We start from the raw sequence: 23221 nt of genomic DNA, 5'->3' as shown, positions 1-23221 counted from the left end.
GATGGGGGCCTCCTAACCCCCAAACTTCATGTCTTGGGGCACCACCCTCCAGCCTGACCTGAGCTTCTGAAACTCTTTCAATTCCCAAAAGAAACCTGCAAGGGAAAGTCTCCTCCCCGCGGAAATCTCCTGGCAGAGCAAACGACACTTTTCCTCTGTTTAAGGAAACCTATAGAGGGTGGTTTAAAGTGAGACCCGCGAGGAACCCAAGGACTAAATTACTGAACAGCTCTGGGACAGTCCTTTGGCTTTCCATGTGCAGAAAGGACAGTCCCCCCATTTTATAGATGCGGAAACTGAGGGATGGGAAGCTGGGATTTGTGGAGAGTTCACCATGGGCCCAGCACTGTGCTGCCCTCACGTTAGTGGGCAGATAAAATGAGATACGACCTTGATCCTCTGAGTGTGGTACCCCAGCCATCGGCATCACCCAGAGATGGTTAGAAATGCAGAATCTCAGGCCCTGTCCCAGGACCACTAAGTCAGAATCTGCATTTTAACCAGACCCCCAGGTGATTCACGTGCTCTTGAAGTTCGAGAAGCACTGAGATATAAAGGTGTAGGGCACGCACTATGGGGGATATAGTTTAATAAGTGGTGGCTGGTTTTTCCATTTTCATAACGACCCTGAGTTTGGCTCTATTATCCCCATTTTACAGATGGGGCTGTGAGGTGTAGAGATGCTAACTGTTTTTATCCAAGGTCACCAGACTGGGGAAGGGGGCAGGGCCCGGATTAGAACCCTAGCCCTATTCCTCCAAAGCCCCAGCTCCTGGGTACCACGCACGGGACCACCACACAGAGGTGTCTTATTAGTCCCACACATCAGGTCACATAAAAATCCAGATCTCCACTCTCTCTTGAAAAATCAGAAGCCCTGGTCACACCGGCCTCACAGGCCAGCAGAGTCGGAGTTGGCTGGGACAGGGGAGCAGCCGTCCCTTTCCAGCTGCCCTGCAGCGGACACAGAGCCTGCTGCTGTGCCTCTCCTGCCCAGCCCCCAGAACCAGGAGGCCCCAGCCCGAGTTCTCTCTGGAGTCCTCCAAGTGGCAGACCAAAGGCTCCAGTTCCTCCTCCGGGGTGGGGCATGCAGAGCGGGTCTGGGGCACCCCGCGACGCTGGGCCCTGCTCTGGCAGGTCTCTTTGTATACCCACTGGATGAGTACACCACGGTGATCGGCTTTGAGGCAGTCATTGCCAACCGAGTCGTGACAGTACAGATCAAGGACAAAGCCAAGATGGAGGGTGGCCGCTTAGATGCCACTGGCCTCCGAGCTGCAACTGTCACAGGTAAGAAGGCCAGAAAGGCTGTGGCAGGGCCTGGGCTTGGCTGGAGTCTCAGACAGACTGAAAGGGCAGCAATGGGATAGGGTAAAGAGAGCACTACACTAAGAGTCAGGAATCCTGTGTGACCTCAGGCCCATAATGAACCTCTCTGAACCTCACCTTACTATTTGGAAAATAGAGGTGATTGTTTCTGTTCTCACCTGTAAAGAGTGATAAGGCTCAAAGGAGGCAACAGAAGGATGGTTGAGATATCTCTAAAAAACAGAAGAGCATGTCATTTAAGCTCAGAGGTTGTAGAATGAGTCACACCAGGATTTGACTGCCTATCCTGTTGCTTGCAAGCTCAGATAAGAAATTAAGCCTCATTTGTAAACTGTAACTAATAATCCTATGCATCCAAATCTAAACAAAGAGCATGCAGAACACTCATCACAGTCCCTGGTGCAGAGTAGGTACTCACAGCACGGCTACTGATGCCTGCTATTGAGGATACTGCGTCTCAGAGAGGGTGAGTGACTGGCCCAAGGTCACACAGCATGTTAGTGGCAGAGCCAAGGCTTGAGTCCAGACCAAGGATCATATGATATGAGATTCTTACCATTGGATTTATGATGGAGGTGAAGTGTGTTCACCTGATCATTGAGATGTTCAAGAATCTTTTAATGAACACTCACAATGTGAGATGCAAAGTTTCCCCCAAGATTTTAGGACTTCTCCCAGCCTGGAAGAATAGCTAGGACATGCCTGGTAGGGACCACGACAGGAAGTTGACAGTGGCTATGCCAAAAGCGGTCCGGATAATGTCAGAGGAGGGAAGGAGCAGTCCAGGTGGGACCAGGGAGGTTTTCGTGGAGGGGTTGGATGGATGGGTAGGATGGGCTAAGAAGGAATGAGGGATGGGTCTTTCAGATGAAAGGAGAGAGCATGGATCCTGGGGGAGGGGGGAATGCTCCAACGTGATTCTTGGGGGGACATAGAGTCTGCGGATAGAGATGTGACCCTCTGTTGGGGATTCGTGGGTCCCAGTCTCCCAATCCCCGCAGGATGCAGTGGAAAGTACACAGGCCTGGCATCAGACCCATGTAGGTTCCGATCCTGGTTCAACAAATTAGTTATTTGTTGAGTAATTTGAGCAAGTTGCCCCCACACGCTGAGCCTCAGTTTTCCTGTCAGCAGAACAGGCTGCTCTAACCTAACACACAGCAAGCTTAGAGGGGATGGGAGAGAATGTGTGCACAGTGCCTGACGCCAGGCCTGGCACTGAGGAAACATTCTGCATCACCCCTCCTTCCTGCGCACCAGGAAAGGTGGCTTTGGACGAGGATTTGGAGCGGATCCTCTTTGTGGTCAACCTGGGGACAATCGCCCCCATGGAGAACGTCACCATCTTTGTCAGCACCTCCTCGGAGCTCCCGACGCTGCCCAGCGGGGCTGTGAGAGTCCTGCTACCTGCTGTCTGCGCCCCAACCGTGCCTCAGTTCTGCACCGAGAGCACTGGCCCCTCCAACCAACAGACCCACGGGTGAGGAGCCCCTGCCCAAACAGGGCCAGAGTCCCGGGTGCAGCAGGGAGATGGGCCGGTGGGAAGGATGGGAGGTGAGGCTGAGCTCTGTAGCTGCCCCCGTCTCAGTAACTGTCCCTCCCCTGCTCGCATTTCGAGCACTTAAGAATCTCCCTGAAATGCTCTGTGTTGGTATGGGTCAGAAGTGTTAGGATTTGGACAGCTTGGTATCAGAATTTCCAGGCTTTTTTCTTTAACGCACTCAAGAGGTATTTCCAGAGCACCTAGGTGCTAGACACTGGGGAGGGGGTGTTAGGGACCCAGAGGACACGAAACCCACATGGTCCCTTGCCTTTTTGGAACTTGGTGGGAGAGATCATTATCCAACAGATAACACAACAAATGTGAACTGTTTATGAACTTACATGCATAATTAATTATGTGAAAAGTGCAGTAAAGGAGAGGTGCATTGGCTAAGAGTATAAAAGAGGGACCCAACCGGGGAGTGGGGGGTCTGGGGGCCTGGTCAGGCTTCTCTGAGGAGTGGTATTTCAGCTGAGGGCTGAGCCAGGAGGGAGGTGGATATAGGCACAGAGAGAAGCTCCTATAGGTGAGAACAGCAGGGGCAAAGGCCCTGAGGCAGCAAGGACAGGGCCACAGAGGGGGACTGAAGGACGGGTGACATGAGATGAGGCTGCAGAGATACAGGACACCCGGTGGCCCTGGCAGACTTTGGATTTCTCCCCGAAGCAACAAGGAGTCTTTTTTTTTTTTTTTTTTGGTAATATAATGTAGCTTCTTGATTTTTTTTTTTTTTTTTTTACATCTTTATTGGAGTATAATTGCTTTACAATGGTGTGCTAGTTTTCTGCTTTGCAGGGCCGGGAGGGTACACTCCAGGACAGTTTCTCTGTACTCCCCCCGTGGAGGAGGAGGGAAAAGGGGGTGGGTCACAGCCTGAGGCACCTGCAGCTGAGATTGGGGCTCCTCCCATTTTTTCCACCTATAAGCCCAGGGGGACTAGCGTTTCCTCTGCAGGGAGAGAGGATGCCAGTTTTAAAGTAGCCTGATGCATACAGGAGATGTCTTTTGAAGTCGTGTATCTTATCATTCAACTCGTGTCATTAAAAAAAAATCTGTTCCACAATATATTAGCACCACTGTGGTAGAAAAACAACACTTGAATTAATTACCAGTTAAACTACTTAACTCCCCCTCCCCAGCTTTGAGCCTGAATCTTTGAGCCAAGTTGAAATCTGGGAAGATGTACCATATGTATCTAGGAGTTTCATACATACCCTGGTTGGGCTATGGGGACAGCTGGGAGCACGTGCCCACTGGGACACAGAGGACAGTGATAGCAAACCCCTGGACACCACCAGTTACAGTGCTGACCTCAAGGTGACCTGACGGGGAGGGGTTATTTTAGCCTCCCACATTGCGCCAGCCCAGAGGGCACTCCTCAACCGCACCACAAATAGTAATTAAACACCTACCATGGGGCAGGTACTGTTTTGGGTGCTGGGAATACAGCAGTAAACTAGACAGACAAGGTCCCTGCCCTCATGGGGCTAGCATTCTAAGGGGGGAGACAGACAATAAAGTAATAAGCCCACAAACATGTCATTTGTTGGGTGATGAGCTCTATGGAGATAGATGCTACAGAGGCTACAGGGGGACAGGATGGGGTGGGTGCTAGTTTCGCTAGAATAGACAGGGCTTAGGCAACACTTGAGGCCTGATCTGAATGAAGGGGGCTGGCCATGGAAGTATAGTGGAAGAAGAAAACTCGGGGCAGGGGGCAGAGCGGGCAGTAAGTGCAAAGGCCCTGAGGCAGCAACAGACTGGATATGTTGGAAGAGCAGCTGCAAGGCTAGTAAGACTCTAGCAAAGTGGGAGAGTCAGCCTGTGTAGGGCCTCGAAATCTAGAGTGAGGACACTTGTTGGTACAACAGAGAAGCTGGTGGCACCAGCCAGTCTCAGGCCAGGGAACACCAGCTCGTGTGTCATCTATATAAACGCTGCCAGAGGCGCCAAGCCAGGTGCTTGGGAGAGGCAGGACCTAGCAGACCTGGGGACATTCAAGACCTCCGTGGATCAGGGAACAAGAGGCCAAGCAGTCCCCTGTGCCCCTGAGGTGGCCCTGATAAGCTAATTCCTGCCTGTTCCAGCAGGCAGAGTTAACAGAGATGCTCTTGGGAGACGCCTGCATCCAATTCTGATGAACCTCAAAGTTGCTTAGATAGAGGGACATGGGAAAAAATAAGAAAAATAGATAATACCAAGTGTTGGTGAGGATGAGAGAAGGAAAGTCTCGTTCATTGCTTGTGGAAGTGGAAACTGGCCCAGCCACTCTGGAAAGCAATCTGGGGCAATACTCGGTGTGTGCCCTTTGACCCAGGGATCCCAGAGAAATCCTTTTATACATCCAAACATAACACACGGATGAAGATGTTCATGGTGCTGGCGTCTGTGAACACAGGGAGGTGAAGGCAGGAAGGAATACGTACGATATAACAGATGGCCCCAAGCCACAGCACATCAGCAGGAAAGACTTCGCTTTGCAGACAGCCACCTGGACAGAGCTTACAGACACAGTGTTGGGTGAAAGAAAGGGGAGCAATCGAATGAGATTCCTAATACAGTGCTTTCTTTTCAACCAAAAGTCACGGTGTGTTTTACAAAAATATGTGCACATTCAGAACGTGTATCAAAGACCTCAGAAGGCAGGACCGTAGAGGGGAGGGAAATAGAGCAGAATCAGAGACAGGGTGAGCGATGACAAAGATAGAGACGTGAGCGTTCAGCAGTGACACTTTGCTAAGCACTTGCTCAAGACAGCTGTGCCATTATTATCCCCATTCAATGATGAGAAAACCAAGACTCAGAGAAGTGGCTTTATGCAAGGGTTCCCAGCTTGCAGAGACAGAGCAGGTATTCCAAAAGTGATGTGACGTATGTAAAATGTTTCACGGCCGAGCCACAGAGACCCGGGTGAGGATGCACACTCTGCCGCGTGCCAGTGGTGTCAACTTAGGCTAGTGACCTCATGTAGCTGAGCCTCGGTTTCCCCACGTGGGGGGTGGGGGGAGATGAGGGCTCTGAGGCCTTCCTCTGGGGGCGTGGTGAGAACAGCGTGAGCCCCCATGCCTGGTGCCTGGCCCATCCATCGTAGGTAGTGGTACCTTAGGTCTGAATCCAGGCTCTCCCTGCAGGCAGGCTGAGTGAGACTGTCAGCATCTGGGGTGGAAGGAAGCCCCTCAGCCCCTTTCTGGGTGGGGCTGCAGGGGTGCCAGGGCTGCCTGGGACTTGCCGTTTTCTCCATGTCTTCTCTTGCTGGCCCCCTGCCTCAGCCCTGACTGGCCGCCTCCTCCGCCTCTCGGCCCCCTTCCCAGCAAAGACAAGCATTGCTTCGGCCCCCGGGCCCTGGACTCCTGGAACAAATTGAGCCTGGCGACTCTCCTGGACACCGATGTGTCCAACCCCATGGAATACGAGTTCAACTTCCAGCTGGAGATCCGTGGGCCCTGCCTGCTCGCAGGTGAGAGGGAGCTGCCTAGACCCGGATGGGGCTGGAAAGAAGATTCGAGGCCACGGCGGGGTGGGGAAGGGAAGGGGAGGGAGGGAAAGCTGGCCAGCCCAGATGGAAGACAGCCTGAAGCTCATGCCCCTCGCCCCCGTTTCCTGCTCCCCAGCATGCGGCCCAAGATGAGTCTTTCCCAAGGACAGGTTTCAAGGCTGTCCCCACCCGCACCTCAATGGCTTCCCCAGGGAAATGTCCACGAGGGCATGGCCGTCCGAAGTCCGCGGTCCTCGGTCTTCTTCTGGAGCCATAGCCACAAAGCTGCTTCCTGCTCTTCCCCTTGCATGGCAGAATCAGCTGGGGAACTTTCCAAATCCCACCACCTAGACCCCACCCCAGAGCTTCTGATGACATTGGTTTGGGGTGAGTCCTGGGCATTGGAACATTTAAAAGTTCCCAGGCAGGGCTTCCCTGGTGGCGCAGTGGTTGAGAGTCCGCCTGCCGATGCAGGGGACATGGGTTCGTGCCCCGGTCCGGGAAGATCCCACATGCCGTGGAGCGGCTGGGCCCGTGAGCCATGGCCGCTGAGCCTGCGTGGCCGGAGCCTGTGCTCCGCAACGGGAGAGGCCACAGCAGTGAGAGGGCCGCATACCGCAAAAAAAAAAAAAAAAAAAAAAACAGTTCCCAGGCGATTTCCCCCGCAGAGCTTCTGATGATATTGGTCTGGGGTGAGTCCTGGACATTGGAACATTTAAAAGTTCCCAGGTGATTCTAACAAGCAGCCAGGGGCGGGTACCATTGTTCTGATGGTTCCCCTCCCCCACCCAGTCAGGGTTTTAACGAGACACTAGGATGTGGTTTCTTGTCAACAAGGGTTCTCCCAGAGCAACAGGACATCCCAACACAAGAGACATTTATGGAGTGCCCACCGATGGAGCATGGAGCTCTTTCTGTCTTTCTGTGCCCTGTGAGGAAGCCATTCCTTTGACCCCCACTGGATCCTGAGGTCAGGGCAGGAAAGGCCATTAGACCCCATCTAGCTAAACCCCCCTTTTGCAGACGGGGAAATTGAGGAGGCCTGTCCACGGTTTTACACAGCAGGTCAGGAGCCCCTGAGGGGGCTGGAGTGCCAGTCATCTCTGGCCTGAGTCTCAGGGTCCCCCACCAAGCTCCTCTCTCTCCGGGGACTCCTGAGCCTATCCCACTTTTCTGTGCCACTCAGGGGTGGAGAGTCCCACCCACGAGATCCGAGCTGACGCCTCCCCGTCCGCACGCTCCGCCGAGAGTATCATTATCACCCTGGTCAACAGGCACACCTTCGACCGACCCGTGGAGATCCTCATCCACCCCAGCGGTACTGTGCTCCAGGCGGGGCCCCCAGGATGCCTGTGGGAGGGAGGAGGTGCTGACCCCATGGGGCACAGACACGTGGCCCCACACCCAGTGGCCAGTGAGAGGGTAGGGGCGCGTGACAGAGGAGGAGACCAACTACTTGCCTCCTGGGAAACTTAGTGCTAACTGGCAGAATTGAGTGTCTCCTGCCCCATTCTAGCTCCTGAGACCCCAGGGTCTCATCCACCCAGTGGTGCACTTTGCCCCCAGGCCAGCTAAGCAGAGATCTTTGAAACCCTAAGCTCCATGAGACCCTGGCAGCTCTGAACTCTCAGGGAGCAACTCTTTTGGCTCTTTAAGAATTCATCGAATGTTTAGATGCAAAAAGATCAGAGCCCAGAATCACCCCCATTTTACAGATGGGTAAACTGAGGCCCAGGGAGGGGCAGTGAATCACCCACAGCCACTAGGCTCTCCTGCCTCCCAGCTAAGGAGTCTTCTCAGGGTCCCACACTGCCTCAAGCAGCCAGGAATCCCATCCCCCTCTTCCAACTGGGAGTCCTCCGCACTGTGAAGATCTGCCACTCCACCAAGGCCCCCAGCATCACCCTCACCCTCGGACAAGTGCCAAGAGTTGATCTCATCTCTGCAGAGCCCTACATGCCACATGTCCTGATGGAGAAAGGGGACATGACCCTGGGAGAGTTTGACCAGCACTTGAAGGGAAGAACAGATTTCATTAAAGGGATGAAGAAGGACAGCAGTGCAGAGCGAAAGGTGAGGGTGACTGAAGCAACATCAGTGGTGGCAGAACTGGGGTGGCACTGGGGACTTGGTCTTTGCTGGACCAATGAGGAGCCTGAACCTGAGGTTGGGGGTGGGTGTGACTTGCCCGAGGTCACACAGCAAGCTGGTGGCAGAGGGAAAGTGGACGTCCCGATGCAGCAGTCATCCTGGCACTGCCCTCCTGCTTCCTGCCAGGTCACCTGCTCCTAGTGCCACCAAGGTGCCTAAGCCAGCCAAATTCTAGGCTGGTGGCGGAAACAACCTTGGTCTCCTCCAGGCTAATCCACCCCCAAGAGGCACCAAAGACCCTACGGCTGGGTGCCCTCCCGGCTCCACCTCTACTCCTGGGCCTCCCTTTTCCCACCTGCTGAATGGGTCTCTTGCTCTTCCTGCCTCTGGTATCCCTGCTTGCTATTAGGTAAAGAATAAAGGCAGAGCAGGGAAAGCCTGAGAAAGATCCTTTCCCTCTGCCCGCCCCTCCCCCACGAAGTGAAAGGATAAGGGCTCCATCAGCAAGGGGGTGGGGGTGGGGAAGGGGGGGAGGAGGATGCGGAGCCACAGCCACAGGCCACCACCACAGTCTCCCTCCTGCTCGTGACCCTGCACGTCGAGCCGGGTCCTGAGTGCCAAGGTAGGCTTAAGAATCGCGGGATACTTCTTTTTATTGTCTCCCCTTTTGAGATGAGAAAACTGAGGTTTAGCACCCGAAATAACTGCTGAGCTGGGAAAAGGGAGTTGGCTTTGGTGACAAAGAGGCTAAGGACTTTGCCTTGCTCACGTGGGGCAATTGTGCTGGATGTAAGGGCCCCCCGTTCCTGCTGGCCTGATTGGCAGAGGAACAGACAAGAACGCGGAGATAACTTACAGCTGATGACATCATTCCCTTTGGTAGAGATCCCACTGGAAGCCCCTGCTTGGTGGGGGGTAGGGGAGATGGCGAAGGGAAGGTGTAGGTGGCTCAATGCCCATCCCCACGTTAGAGACCCCACTGGAAACACCTATCCTCCCAGAGGTGCCCCCTCACCCAGATGAGTCAGTTGGGAGAAGAGGCTGGAGACAGGCTCCCATAGTGGTGGTGGGAATGGCGGGGGTGCCACTCAGCTCTGAGAACTGCTGCACGTGGGCAAGGGGTGTTGGCAGTGAGCCTCCCAGGCGTGCCTGCCAAGCCTTAAATCAATTAGCTCTGGGACCACTGAGGCAAATGAGAATTAATTTGCCACCTTGGGTTGGTTATGCAAATACCCTGTATCCTCATGAGCTCCAGGGATGACAGCCATCAACCCACAGCTGCTAAGAAGTGATGAGTTTATTGTAACTGGATAATGGGAGCTCAAGACATCAGAGGATCCTGAGCCCGGACCCCCACCCCATGCGTCAGAGAGGCAAAAATCGGGCTCCTGTCACTACCAGATGTGGCTGTTGCTGCCTTGGGCTCTGTCGTCAAAAGGGCCAGGCTGGGCAGTGGCTTTTGGCAAAGGAGCTCCCAGTAGGAGGGAGGAGGGCATCCAGAGGCATCAATCAGGAAGAGTGAGTGGGGCGAGCTGTCAAAAACTGCGACTTAGCAAAGAGGGGGCAAATGACACAGGGGGAGACATTATGTATGAGAGATGGAGATGCAGAGAGAAGCAGAGACAAACAGAGACAGAAAGACAAAAAAACTGATGCACATAGGTCAGTAGCAGACAAAAAGACCCACACAGATTCATCCTCTCATTTATTCATTCAACAAACACTAAGTGCCCAATAGGTTCTAGGCACTAGGATGAAAGCACTGAAAATGACACATCCTTTCCTCATGGCGCTTATATTCTAGCATAGGGAAACAGACAGGAAGCAAACGCATGAGAAAGATCTGTTTAGGTGAGGGCCGGGGACTGTGAAACACAAAGCAGGACGATATGATAATGAGTGATGAGTACCGGGTGCTGTTCAGCCAGGTGTGTAGAGAAAGCCTGTTTGAATAGGAGACCCGGTGGATTGTGAAGCATTGGAAGAACACACAAAGAGCTGGAAGCAGAATAATGGCGATGCGTCTGGAAAACAGAAAGATGCCCAGAATGGCTGAAATGTAGGGCAAACATGAGGCGGACAGGTAGGCAGGGGTCAGTCCTTAGGGGGGCTTCATGAGCCCTGGTACAAGGTGTGAGGGGAAACTATTGCTTAAGCAAGAGAGTAACAAGAAAGATCACACTGCCTTCTCTCTATAGAAGGGACCACGGGGAAATAAAAGTAGAGGAATCAGGCCAGGAGGAAGCTATTGCAAAGATCCAGGCAAGAGATGGTACTGTCCTGCGCTTGGGTGATTGCAGCGGAGACAGAGAGAAGAGGACAAGTTCAGAATGTATCTTAGCTGCAGAACAGGCAGCCCTCTGCTGAAGGAGTGGATGCGTGGGGTGAGGAAAAGAGACAAATCGAGGGCAACTCTTAGGTCTTTGGTTTGAACACCTGAGCAGGTGATGATGTCATCTACTGAATTGAGAAAGGGACCCAAATAGACAGAAATTGAGAAATAGACAAAGAGAGATATGTACACGCAGAGACAGTCAGATACAGAGACAGAGAAAGTAGAGGTGGAGAGAGAGGGCAGCAGAGTGAGGAGAGAGGAAGTGAGATTCGGTGCAAAGTGACCGGAGAGTCGAGGACAGTTCAGTAGTGGTGTGACAAGGCCAACTAAGAGGACACATGAAAAGATACAGAACTCTGGTGCTGTCCTTCCTTTAATGTTTACTGAGCCCATCTCTGCACCAAGCTCTATGTTAAGTCCTGGCGATGCAAGAGACTCGAGCATGACCTGCCTTCAAGTAGCCCCCGAGCTAGAGGGGAGACAGAGAGATGAGCAAAAACTCACAGTGTGAGACATGCCTGGGTCCCCATGACAAATACCAACGGCGGCAGCAAGAGCGTAGATGGTTGCTGTGCAGACAATCTCTCTGCTGGGAAGCCGTCTCACAGGCATTGCATTTAGTCCATACAACTCAGTGAGGTATGTGCTCTCGTCCTCATTTCATGGATGAGGAAACTAAGTCCACCAGGAAGATGGGGGCAGGTTTTCCAAAGAGGTAAAAGTTGAAGCGTGAGTAGGAAGTTATCAGTGGGAGAGAATCAATAAACCAGAGAATCAAGTTCACAGCCAGAACGAGCCAGAGAGTGGCTTATCCTCCGGGTGTGAGAGGGCAAGAAACCACTATTCAGCTGAGGACCTGCATGTGTGCCACGACCTCCCCATTTGCATGCCAGCTCGGTTCATCCTCAGAACCACCCTGAGAAATGGACATTGTTTGCTCCGTTTTGCAAAGAAGAGTCAGACCCAGAGGAGGGTCTTGCCCAGTATCACACAGCTGGATGGTGACAGAGCTGGGATTCAAACCTAGGCCTTTCTGTTGTTGCAACCTGTGACTGTCTAGCAGAAGAGCCAGGTAGGGTCAACCTGGAAGTCTTTCACACAGAGGGTGAGTGGGATCCTGACAAGACTTGGAGAGTAATGGGGGACCAGCAAGACCCCCAGGAGTAGCTCTGGACCCCGTGAACGCCCAAGTGAGAGAGTTTCCCTTTCTCCTCCAGACAGAAATCATCCGGAAACGCCTCCACAAGGACATTCCCCACCATTCCGTCATCATGCTCAACTTCTGTCCTGACCTCCAGTCAGTCCAGCCGAACCTAAGAAAGACCCATGGCGAGTTTATCTTCCTCATCGACAGGAGTGGCAGCATGAATGGGACCAACATGCACCGAGTCAAGGTACCTCTAAGAGGATCCCTACCCCCAGGATCTAGGGTCCCAGGGTGCCCAGCTTCTCAGCACTTTCTGCCCCAAGCATCCCTCCTTCCACACCTGAACCCGTTCCTTAAATGACTATCCATGGCTAAGAGAAATGACAACTTTTGTGTATGTCAGTTTAAACAGAAACCCCACCCAAACTCAACTCGCTCCCAAAATAAACCCCTGAAGTGATCTGAGCAGAGTTTAACTGCTGTCCATTTACAAGGGATGAAGTGATCAGTAGCTTCCCTCGGCATTCTACACGCCTTTGTTGTGTCCCTGCTCTGGCTAAAACACCTCACTAGGTACTAAGTGGAGAGGGATACCCACGTGACATTGGAGATTCATTGGACATGGCCCCTGCCATCAAGGGATGTGTAGAATCCAGTAGAAATGACGTGGTTCATCCTTTTTTTGTTTTTTTTTTTCAAATGCCTCATATGTGCAAAGCCCTGTGCTTGGCCACCTGGAAAGACGGTAGTTTGTAAACATAGTTCCTGCCCTCAAGGAGCTCAGTCAAGTGAGGGGCATAGCCCTGTTAGCCAAGCCTGCCTGCGAGCATGGACTTGGTGCTTTGGAAGGAGTTCTGAAGGAGTTCAGGGGAAAGAGTGATAAAACCCTCCCCCCACATCCAGAAGCATTCCATCTCCATGAGGAGATTATTCACCACAATTATGGCATTATCCAACACTTCCTTGTATTTTTAGTTGTGCAGATGTCTGTCTCCTCCTCTGGAACTATGCACTCATTAAGGAAAAGGACCAGCTCTTTCTCATCTGTCTCTCCCCATGGGGTCCAGCTCCGTGTTTATGTGTAAAAAGCCCTTGGTTGCTGTTTATTGAACTCAGTAAAGGATCATAGTTCAAGAGAGCAAGGGATGAGAGAACAAGGAGAGGGCTCTGCTGTCACCTGAAATTTTGTCCTTCTCCCAACCTTGTCTCTCTTATTTCCAGAGCAACAGAATGAGCCAGGAGGGATGGGCTTAAGTGGGATCAGTGACGACAGCTATCTCCTAAGCCTTGCTATGACTGGGTCTGGTCTTGAAGTATGACAGAGCAGTCATAGATGAGATCCAAGTTCTTGTTTGAGCCTCTTGACACTGGGATGCAGGACTGCTTGGTACCTTTCCCCCACCCCGCCCACCATCAAAGGCAGGCATTGAAGTCAGGAGCTGTCCACAGTGCTGGAGTGCTGAAGCATGCTCCAGGACTGTGTGGCCGTGTGTATTCCATTCCACAGCTGTACCAATTTGCACGACATCTCTTCAGGTACTCCAACGTATCATAGGATCACAGACCTAAAACATCTCTCAGAGAGCATTTAATCCATTTTCCCTGCCATTTTCCAGGTAAGGAAACTCAGTCCCCAGGACGCTAATTGTTCTTCCCAACATCACAGAGCTGGTGCGGGAACCTGAACCTTCTGTATTCAGTGCTCATTTTCCTTACATTGCCAATAGGGAATTATACAGACTTTTCCACTGAGACAACCTCTCTTCTCTGATTGTCATTCCTGCTACATGGTTCTGAGAAAAACAATGCCTGGGTTCCAGAGTCAATTCTACCACTGACTTGCTATGTGGTTTTGGACAAGTTGATTCTCAACTCTGGCTTCATTTATTCTTTCTGTAAAATAAGAAAGAAGGATTCATTCAAGGAGGGCAAACATACGTCACACATTCCTCTGTTCCCCTCATCCAAGCCCAGACAGACATCAGTAATTGACCATGACACTTTTTTTCAGTGCTGAGCCTGGATTCAGTCTCTACCTCCTTCTCATCTTGGTGTTCCAGGCAGTTACCACCAGTGAAATGAAGCTGGTTTATGAGTAGAAATCCAGTTCCTGAACTAGAGACCTATTGTCAGGATTCTCTGACAATAACTTGGTTCACGTCTCGGTCCCTTTCCCCTTGGAGTCGCTCTTGCTTTCTCTTCCAGTTCAGCTCAGTGAGCTCGAAGTCATCCTTTCACAAATGGCTTTGCATTGGCACGATCCATTCTGCTAAACGCGTCCCTTTTAGAAAAAGTCGCAGAAATTACTCAGGCCACACATCCCTTTCCCCACTGACAATGAGGCCATTGAGGGGTTGCTTGAGTCATCACGTGGCTCATTGGGTTGAAGGTGGAGGAAAAACTAGGCTTAGGGAGGTAGGAGAGAATAGAAATCCAAACAGCCATGCCAAAGGGGAAAGTTCGGCCAATTTAATTTCCTGCAGCTGGTCTCACTCTTCAGCTGCCAGAAACATGGCTTTAAAATTCTAATAGGTGCGAGCAGAGACAATCCGTATGGACCAGCAGGGTCTCCTCCTAGCAGCAACACACGTCAGGAGCTAATGAAAAATAAACAGATATTGACTTCTTTTGCAGAAAAACAAAACATATTGACACAAGCAACAAAAGGAGATGGACAGAACATTAATGTCAATATTCACAGAGGGGAATGGAAGAGGGGCTGCAGGGCTGCAGAACCTGGAAGGCCACACGGTGTAAAAGTTGCCAGGATCTACTTGCTGCTGTTTCCTTCAAGATTTTGGAGTGTAACAGTTTGTTTCTCTGAAGCTATGCTGAGATCCCTGGGGTGCTATCGATAAACTCTATAGGGATGAGGGAAAGCCACTCATCCCTGAGTTCTGTGCCAAGGCAGGGCCAACATAAATAAAGATCTCGGAGCTGTGCTTCGAAAGCCTCAGTCCTATTCTCAGGTTTTACGATCCAGTGCAATTCCTTAACCCTCTGAGCCTCAGTTTCCTTATCTGTAAAACAGAGGCATTGATACTAATATGTATCTCATGGGGTTGGCAATAATAACCATTCAGTTGGTACTGAATGTTTACTGTGTGCCACACTGAGGTTCAAAGGAATGATATAACTAGCCCAAGGTCAAGTTAGTAAAAGCAAAGGTGAGATTGAAGCCCAGATATGTTTAACTTCAAAGTGTATGGTGAGATTGAAGCCCAGATACGTTTAACTTCAAAGTGTATCGCCTTAACCACTATGCTATCATACATGTTACAGAGGTTAAATGAGATAATGAATACAAAGTACTTAGCATGTAGTAATTGCTTGACATTTATCGTTGCATTGTATCATCATTATCATCAATATAATCATTCTCCCTCTTGTCATATCCTCCACCTTCTCTCTTTGTCATTATTTTTTAGAATATACGTTGATCAAAGTCTCCTGGTGTTGCATAGTTAGATAGGTTAAGACTCTTTAATGCTCACGACCTTGAAACAGAGGGCTGCTTCATCACCCGTGGGACCTGGACCAGGCCACGTGCCTCCCTTAGACATCAATTTTGTTTTGGTGGAAGGGGGTGGGCGCTCCCTGCTCTCCTTACCGCTCAGGGTCAGTAGGAGGTGAAACGAAACTGGAAAACTGTAATAGAATGGCTTTGAGAAATCAGACCTGCTACACAGATGAGGACTTTTATGATGATGCCTTTGGCTCAGCCTCTGGTCAACACCAGCGAATTTCTTTATCTGGGGGAGAAAGTGGTGTTGGGTGCAGACAGAGGGTGAAAGGTGCACTTGGAGGCTGCTTCCGTGCTGCTATGAGAACAACGCTGCGTGGTGGCCAAGGTAAGAACTCCTTCCCGAATCCTAAAAATTCCTTTCTCGCCTGTCAGGATGCCATGCTGGTGGCTCTTAAGAGCCTCATGCCGGCCTGCCTCTTCAATGTCATTGGGTTTGGATCCACGTTTAAGACCCTCTTCCCTTCCAGTCAGACCTACAATGAGGTAAGGAGGGGGCATGGCTGGGACCAGAAGGGGTCAGGTGGTGAGAAACAGAGGCAAGGAAGGAAGAGGAAAGAGGAGGTACCCCCGAGGCCTGCCCTCATAGAACCTGTTCACACATATAGAACCTAGATGATGCCAGGACCAGAGAACCAAAGGGAGGCTATCTCCATGTAGGCAGTCTTCTGGCCTCCCCCCTCCTTAAAATAAAGATCATGTGGGGCAAAGTATGGATGTACGCTGGGAGGGGGTAGAGGGAAGGGATAGGGAGAGGATATATCTCAGGCCTCCCACTCACTGAAGCCTCCATCTCATTAGAATGATAGACTCATGCAAGGTTGAGCTAAAGGAATGAATAACAAGGGATAGAGGAGTGAATAGGTGAGTGAGTGGACTAAGAATGACGCTCGCATGGCTCAAGGTAACAGTTTGTAACTAGAGGACCCTTGGCCCCAATAGGATGTTCAAAATGGGAGCATCCTAGGGAGTTCCCTGGTGGCCTAGTGGTTAGGATTCCGGGCTTTCACTGTTGTGGCCCAGGTTCAATCCCTGATCGGGGAACTGAGATCCTACAAGCCATGAAGCACAGCGAAAATAAAGGTGGGAGGGTGGCGGACATCTTACCCAGGTCTAGGAACAGGAAGGAAGGAAGGAAGGGAGGGAAGGATGGAAGGGAGGGAGAGAGAGACGGCGGGTGGGAAGGGAGGAAAGAAGGGCATAGGAGCCACTTTTCAATTAAAAATAACTTACTTGTCAGTTTTTTAAATACAGAAATAATATATAGTGATTGTCCCACAATTTTTAAATCGAGATAATCAAAATGAAAAATTTGAAAATCTCCCGTGATCAGTCAGAAGAAAAGAAAAACCACTGTTAAGAGCTTAAGGTAAATCCCTTCTTGCTCTAAGCATTTACATACATTTTCAATAAAGGTAGGATTAGACCTCCCATACTTTCTGTAACCTATTTTTCTAACAAGACAGCCTATCATGAGCATATGTCCATGCTAGTAAGTATTCATCTGCAACATAATTTTCAGTAGCTGCCTACTATTTCACTACACAGATAGGCTGCGACTTATTTAACTAAACCGCTACAGGTGGGCATTTAAGTTGTCTCCATTTTTTTCTATTTAGTTATCTTTGCAGCAAATATTTTGCATACATCCTTAATGATTCGCTTGGAATAAATGCCTAGTCTTGCTGGTTCCAAAGGTACATACACAGTTTTTTAAGACTTTTGTTATATTCCATTACTCCAAGTGTGGATGTTGGAGGAGCATCTTCCTGAGTCAGGAGCAGGAAAACATCTGATATCCAGTGAGAATCTGTCCTTGCTACAGGGACATCCATCCAGTGGCAGGAATCCTTGGCCAGTTGGGTCTCACAGTGTCGGTCCAGGAGGGAGGAAATCTGAAACCCAGATTGGGGAAATGGTTTCCTCAGAGTATCATAGGGATTTAGTGCCACAGTCAGGCCAGGACACAAGTCTTAAGATTTCTAGTCTTGTGGTCTTTCCACCATACCTCCTGCCTCACTCACCAGAAAAGGAAACCTCATTTGTACTGGGCAGTTAGGGCTTGACGCGCTACCTTTTCCAGGGGTGTTTATATTTTGAAAGAGGAACAAAGAAAGGACAACAGTAGGTTAGTACATCGTGAATGGTGGCATTTGGGGCATTGGTAGGTGGTGTTATTGGGCAGACTCACACCGAAAAGTGGCCACCTATTCTTCCTGCGCGTGGGGCAGAGATGAAACTGGGGACATGAGTCAGCTCCAGTGAGGCTGAACTAAGATCCTGGGAAACAAAGGATTCATCCTCCAAGGGGCTTAGAGTCTCCACACCGTATAATGACCCTGGGGACGATCTCCCTGCCCATGACCCTTCTCTGCAGGAGAGTTTGTCCAAGGCCTGTGACAACATCCAGAGAATGCAAGCTGACATGGGTGGCACCAACATTCTCTCCCCGCTCAAGTGGGTCATCCGGCAGCCAGTGCCCCGAGGCCACCCCAGGCTGCTCTTCGTCATCACAGATGGTGCCGTCAGCAACACCGGGAAGGTGCTGGAGCTGCTGCGAAACCATGCTTTCTCCACCAGGTGGGCACAGGGCTGAAGGTTTAGGGCTCGGTTACTCTGGGCTGCCCTGGGCTGGGGATGTCAGAACTGGGGCAACGTGGAAAGTGCCAGGAGGAGAAGAGGGGACCCACAATTCCTACAGAGCTTTGCTTCCAGGATGGTGTGGCCAACTTCAAAGTTTGCCTTTTCCCCACAGTGGTTCAGGAGGGATGAGATGCCCACACCTCTGCATCCAGGTCTCAAAGAGCAGTCTAGGCAGAGGAAGTCCTACCGGCTTCGACTCTGCGCTGGGGTGGGAGGGGATGGGCTGTCCATGTGTGAATGTGAATGCCCACTGATGGCCCTCTTTCTTCTCCCTCACCCTCTACCTGAAGCTGGGGCCAGCTCTGAGATAGTTCTGCTGGATCATGATCTGCCCCTGTCCCCATCAGGGGACAAAGATGGCAGAGAGGATGGGAAGTAGCAGCCTCTCTTGTCCCCCTCCTTCAGGTGCTATAGCTTTGGAATTGGACCCAACGTCTGCCACAGACTGGTGAAAGGGCTGGCAACTGTGTCCAAGGGCAGTGCTGAGTTCCTGGTGGAGGGGGAGCGGCTGCAACCCAAGGTAGGCAGAAGGGCCTCCATCTCTTCTGGTGCTGGGACCTCAGAGGCCCACAGTGGTCACACAGCAACTCAGTGGTGGAGCTGGGATTTCACCCCAAGTCTGAGCACTCCACTGCACCCCAGTGAAAATCAGAGTTGGAGGCCACAGAGTGGACATTTCCTGGAGCTAGTACAGGACACTAGATGCCCTGGTCTCCAGCCAGTGGCTGATATGCTCCATCCACTGGCTGGGCAGGATTGGGGTTCCCAAAGGAGTCACTGCCTCTATGGATAGGAGTTGCACTTGGGGTCATTTCTGGCCATGTTCCTGATGATGACAAATGATGGCTCAGAAGAATCTAGAGGACCCAGAAATCAAGGCAATTATAGTCTTCTCTCCATGTCTTGCATAATTGGCACAAATAATCCAACACTTAGAAAATCCCTGTGTCAGTCCAGATCTTCCAAGAACAAGAAACAGAGCTGAAGTTAAGAGTGCAAGAGGTTTCTTGAGGGATAAAATCTGTAGAAGGGAAAAGAGGAGGAAACAGGAGGGAAAACTTTTAGTCCACGTGCAGATGCAACACTTGTGAAAGGGAAGGAGGGAAGCAGGATTGGTCAGGGAGAGCCTCAGACTGCAGTGCAGGTCTGACAGGGTCTCATCCAACCCACCAGGGGTCTCTGGAGCAAGAATTGCCCATTAGGTTGTCTCTGTTGGGTGGAAAGACCAGGCACTAATATCTCTGCCATGCTCATTTGTTGCCTGGGGGCTTCCAGGGAGAGGTGTGAACTTGGTTTGAAAGCTGAGGCATTGCACATGGAGACTGTCATCTAACTGCATTCCTTGCAGCAAAAGAACACAGTCTTGTCACATCTTACCCTTCCCCCTCCCCATATCCTCAAGTCCATTCTCTAGTAGGTCTGTGTCTCCTGGAGGGGTGGGAGGGAGGGAGACGCAAGAGGGAAGAGATATGGAAACATATGTATAACTGATTCACTTTGTTATAAAGCAGAAACTAACACACCATTGTAAAGCCATTATACTCCGATAAAGATGTAAAAAAAAAAAAAAAAAAAGAATAAAGCAGAGGGAGGTTTGACTTCAGATAAAGAGAAGACAGTGTGACATCAGAAGCCAAGATTGGAGTGGTGCAGCTGCAAGCTAGGGAATGCCACTGGCCACCAGAAGCTGGAAGAGGCAAGGAAGGGATTCTCTCCTAGAGCCTCCAGGGGAAAGCAGCACTGCCAAAGGCTTGGGTTTAGCCCCATAGACTCATTTCAGACTACTGGCCTCGAGAGCTTGTAAAAAAAATACACTGCTGTTGTTTTAAGTCAAAAAAAAAAAAAAAGAACACAGTCTTTCTCAAAGGGAAATTTGAGAGTGCTCCTCTATGGCTGCCACAATCCTCAAATCATTTTTCCCCAGCTTTGCAGTCCATTGAGGAAATCATCCTTGGGGACGTTAAACCACTGTCTAAGCGCTAAACCAGCTGACATTCATTGAATGCCTATCATGTGAAGATACTTCAAATGCAGTATCTTCCCAACTACACTGAAAGTTGAGAATTACTAACTCCCTTTAACAGAAGGGGACACGGTGGCCCAGGGAGGTAAATTGAGTTGCTCAAAGTCACTATTCAGTCCATGTTTTGAGACAAACTTTCTGTGTGTCCCAGGTTCATCACAGCCCTACTCTGAGTCTTGGGTTTTTCTCATTTATAAAATGCTAAGCTTAGAGAAGGTGAAAGCAAAGATCTGCTCCAACTCTGATGTTCTAGGAGTCTAAGAAACGCAGAGGCATGTTTGCTGCTGGGCAAGCCGCCCAAAGTCTACTGTCACTTCTTCCCTGCTACCTCTTCTCATGCTCCCACCCACATAGTCTTCAGGCTCCTCATTTGTGCACACCCCCGTTCACACATCCCCCCAACCTGTGTTCTGACCCTGTCCAACAGATGGTCAAATCCCTGAAGAAGGCCATGGCCCCAGTCCTGAGTGATGTGACTGTGGAGTGGGTCTTCCCTGAGACTACCGAGGTCCTGATCTCACCTGTCAGCGCCAGCTCCCTCTTCCCTGGAGAACGGCTGGTGGGGTATGGCGTTGTATGTGATGCCTCCTTATACATCTCCAATCCCAGAACAGTAAGTACTTTAGAAATTCCAGGGGTCAGTGGGGGTCCAGAACCCTTCCCACAAAGCCATCCCTGGCTGGAAAGACAATTTATTTGTGGCAGCTAGGAGCCAATTGGATCTGGGTTTACTCTTGTGGGGTATAGTTGTCAGGCCGTGGACATTCAGTCATGGTGACACTGCTTGGGTAAATGCTACCATCTCAATATGTGGTTCTCAAGATCCCCTGCAAGAGGAGAACTTGGGGAACATGTTTAAAATGCAGAACCCTAGCTCCAACCCAGGTCCCCTGAATAAAAATCTCTGAAGATAAGGCCCAGGAACCTGCATTTTGCATAGTCTACTCCAAGTGATTTTGGTGAGTAGTTCAATTCAGAACAATGGCACTCAGATTTCTTTCCCTGAACACTCTAGACAGATCATATCTCCTTAGATGAATTTGTGTTTTTTCATTTACATGGATAATTCTCTTGTATGTGGTGGCAGAAGTGGAATAACAGTGAGGAACTTCTCAAAGCGAGGTGGAATCCATGCTAAAATGTAGAAGATTGCCTGAGATGCTATTTTCTCATCTAGCTTCCCTCGTTAGTAAGTCTCTCCACTTCCCTTTAAAGGATTTGTCATCTTGTTTTGTTTTTAAGCAGGAGTCACACAAACCCAATGCCTAGGGGGATTGGGCAGGTATAAAATGAACGAAATGGGCTTGTTGTAAAAATTAAAGGGACAAATGTCATGAGAGATAGCAGACATTCCCCATAAGAGGAAATAAGGGGTAGTGAGGAATACAGCAAACTGGAGAGCACACCCTCTGTCTAAATGCTCAGCCCCTACTCGGCCCTGACAAACAGTTACCATGCAAGAATGTGGACCCTATGTTAAATGTGTTTCCAATCTTTCAAGAGAAGTTAGAAGTTTATTTGAAATTTCCAGATTTTAAAATGTTATGGAATCTCTTAAGAACCATGGTCAGTAATGGTAAAAGTGTTTTGGAGAGTAGAGTGTTCAACTGCAGGGAGAACGTGCTAAACAAAATGCTGGTCAAGACTTTGCACAATCCAGGCCTTTCTTGGAGGTCTGAGAGGTAGCAGATCATCCAGAGACCTTACTACTAGCAGGGACTGTCAAATCTATTCTCCTTTCCTTACCCGTGAGACTGGCAATGCTTTCTCCTACTACTAGAAGAGTTGTTGGGTAAGGGTATAATTGTGACTTACCCTCCCAGAAGGTGATCTAGAAATAACTAATAAAATTAGAAATATATACCTTTTCAACCCAGAAAAACCTCCTAAGAATCAAACACATAGAAATAAAAGTGATGTAATAGATTCATGGTCAAGGATTTATTGTAGCATTTTTTACGGTGGCAAAAAATAAATGGCCACAAAGCGAATGCTTAATAAAAAGGGGTGGTAGAATATCATACAGCCAAATGTTTAAAAGAATAGTTGACGTGAAAGATTTCCAAAATGTTTTAAGTGCAAAGTTCAAGCTACTGATAAATGTAAGTAATATGGTCCAGCTTTTGTAACACAAGATGACCCCAATAAGCCCTTATACTTTTATATATGTTTATATCATGGAGAATGAAACAAAAGGAACAGATGGTTCATGCTGTTATTTTTGGTTATCTATTTGGAGACAGCAGTAGCATTTAGAATTACACTTTTTTTAACATTTAATAAAGAATATAATGAAAAATATAAACAGCACAAGTGATATGAAAAACCACCTCCATTCACCATCCCTTAAATTTAGGCAGGAGTCTGCCTAAATTCCCCAAGCAAGCAAAAAATTTTCTTATTATTTCAGTTCTTCAAAGGTAGAACCTCCACCATCTCCTCTCACACCCCTTGCTGCCCTTTGGATGTCCTTCCTGACATCCAGCCTCACTCTAAGCCCTCTTTTCTCTCCCTCCCTCCAGGACAAGAGAAGACGATACAGCATGCTACACTCTCAGGAGTCCGGCAGCTCTGTCTTCTACCACTCACAGGATGAGGGACCTAGCCCAGACAGTGGAGACTGTGCCAAGAGCTTGGGGACACCCTTCAACCTGAGGCAGGCCAAAGATGCCCAGCCATCCAGAGGAGACTCCGCCACCAGTCCTGGTCAGTCAGTTGTTCTTTGAGCTTTACTCCCTTCTCCAGGGAGGCCATGATTGCTACATTTTTACTGAACACTTATTATGTGTTAAGCACTTTTTACAATCTCATCAAACGGTTAGCAGCTGTGGAGGTAGGTACTATAATACCAACTTTACAGATGAGGGAACTGAAACTTGGAGAATTTTAGCCACGTGACTAAGCTCATGGAACTTGAAAGAGGTAGAGTACAGATAAAGAGTTTAGACCTGTCTTCCTCCAAAACCTCTTTATGGTTTTAGTTTCCATTCAGAGGGTAATTACTGATGACCTACTAAGGCTAGGTGCTGAGCGCAGTGTGGGAAGCAAAGATGACTCAAACGTGGCACTTGTCCCTCAGAAGTTCTCCATCTAGTGAGAGAGATACAACTGG

At 49.8% G+C, this 23221-nt stretch overlaps 1 protein-coding gene across 1 annotated transcript in view; it reads left to right on the top strand.

Moving 5' to 3' along the window:
• The window catches only part of VWA5B1 (von Willebrand factor A domain containing 5B1), a 40038-nt gene that overhangs the window by 802 nt on the left and 16015 nt on the right, over positions 1-23221 (top strand). The window contains exons 2-12 of the mRNA XM_060141964.1: positions 1138-1290; positions 2491-2809; positions 6184-6329; positions 7534-7665; positions 8296-8420; positions 11991-12167; positions 15819-15929; positions 17821-18023; positions 18492-18606; positions 20537-20722; positions 22632-22815. Of these exons, the coding sequence (XP_059997947.1) occupies positions 1138-1290; positions 2491-2809; positions 6184-6329; positions 7534-7665; positions 8296-8420; positions 11991-12167; positions 15819-15929; positions 17821-18023; positions 18492-18606; positions 20537-20722; positions 22632-22815 (1851 nt within the window). The remainder of the gene's footprint in view (positions 1-1137; positions 1291-2490; positions 2810-6183; positions 6330-7533; positions 7666-8295; positions 8421-11990; positions 12168-15818; positions 15930-17820; positions 18024-18491; positions 18607-20536; positions 20723-22631; positions 22816-23221) is intronic.

The sequence above is a fragment of the Lagenorhynchus albirostris genome, chromosome 2 (assembly GCF_949774975.1).
Source record: "Lagenorhynchus albirostris chromosome 2, mLagAlb1.1, whole genome shotgun sequence".
NCBI classification, from domain to species: domain Eukaryota; kingdom Metazoa; phylum Chordata; class Mammalia; order Artiodactyla; family Delphinidae; genus Lagenorhynchus; species Lagenorhynchus albirostris.
Note: the sequence above shows the minus strand (reverse complement) of the source record. Positions and strands in the feature narration are given on the sequence as shown.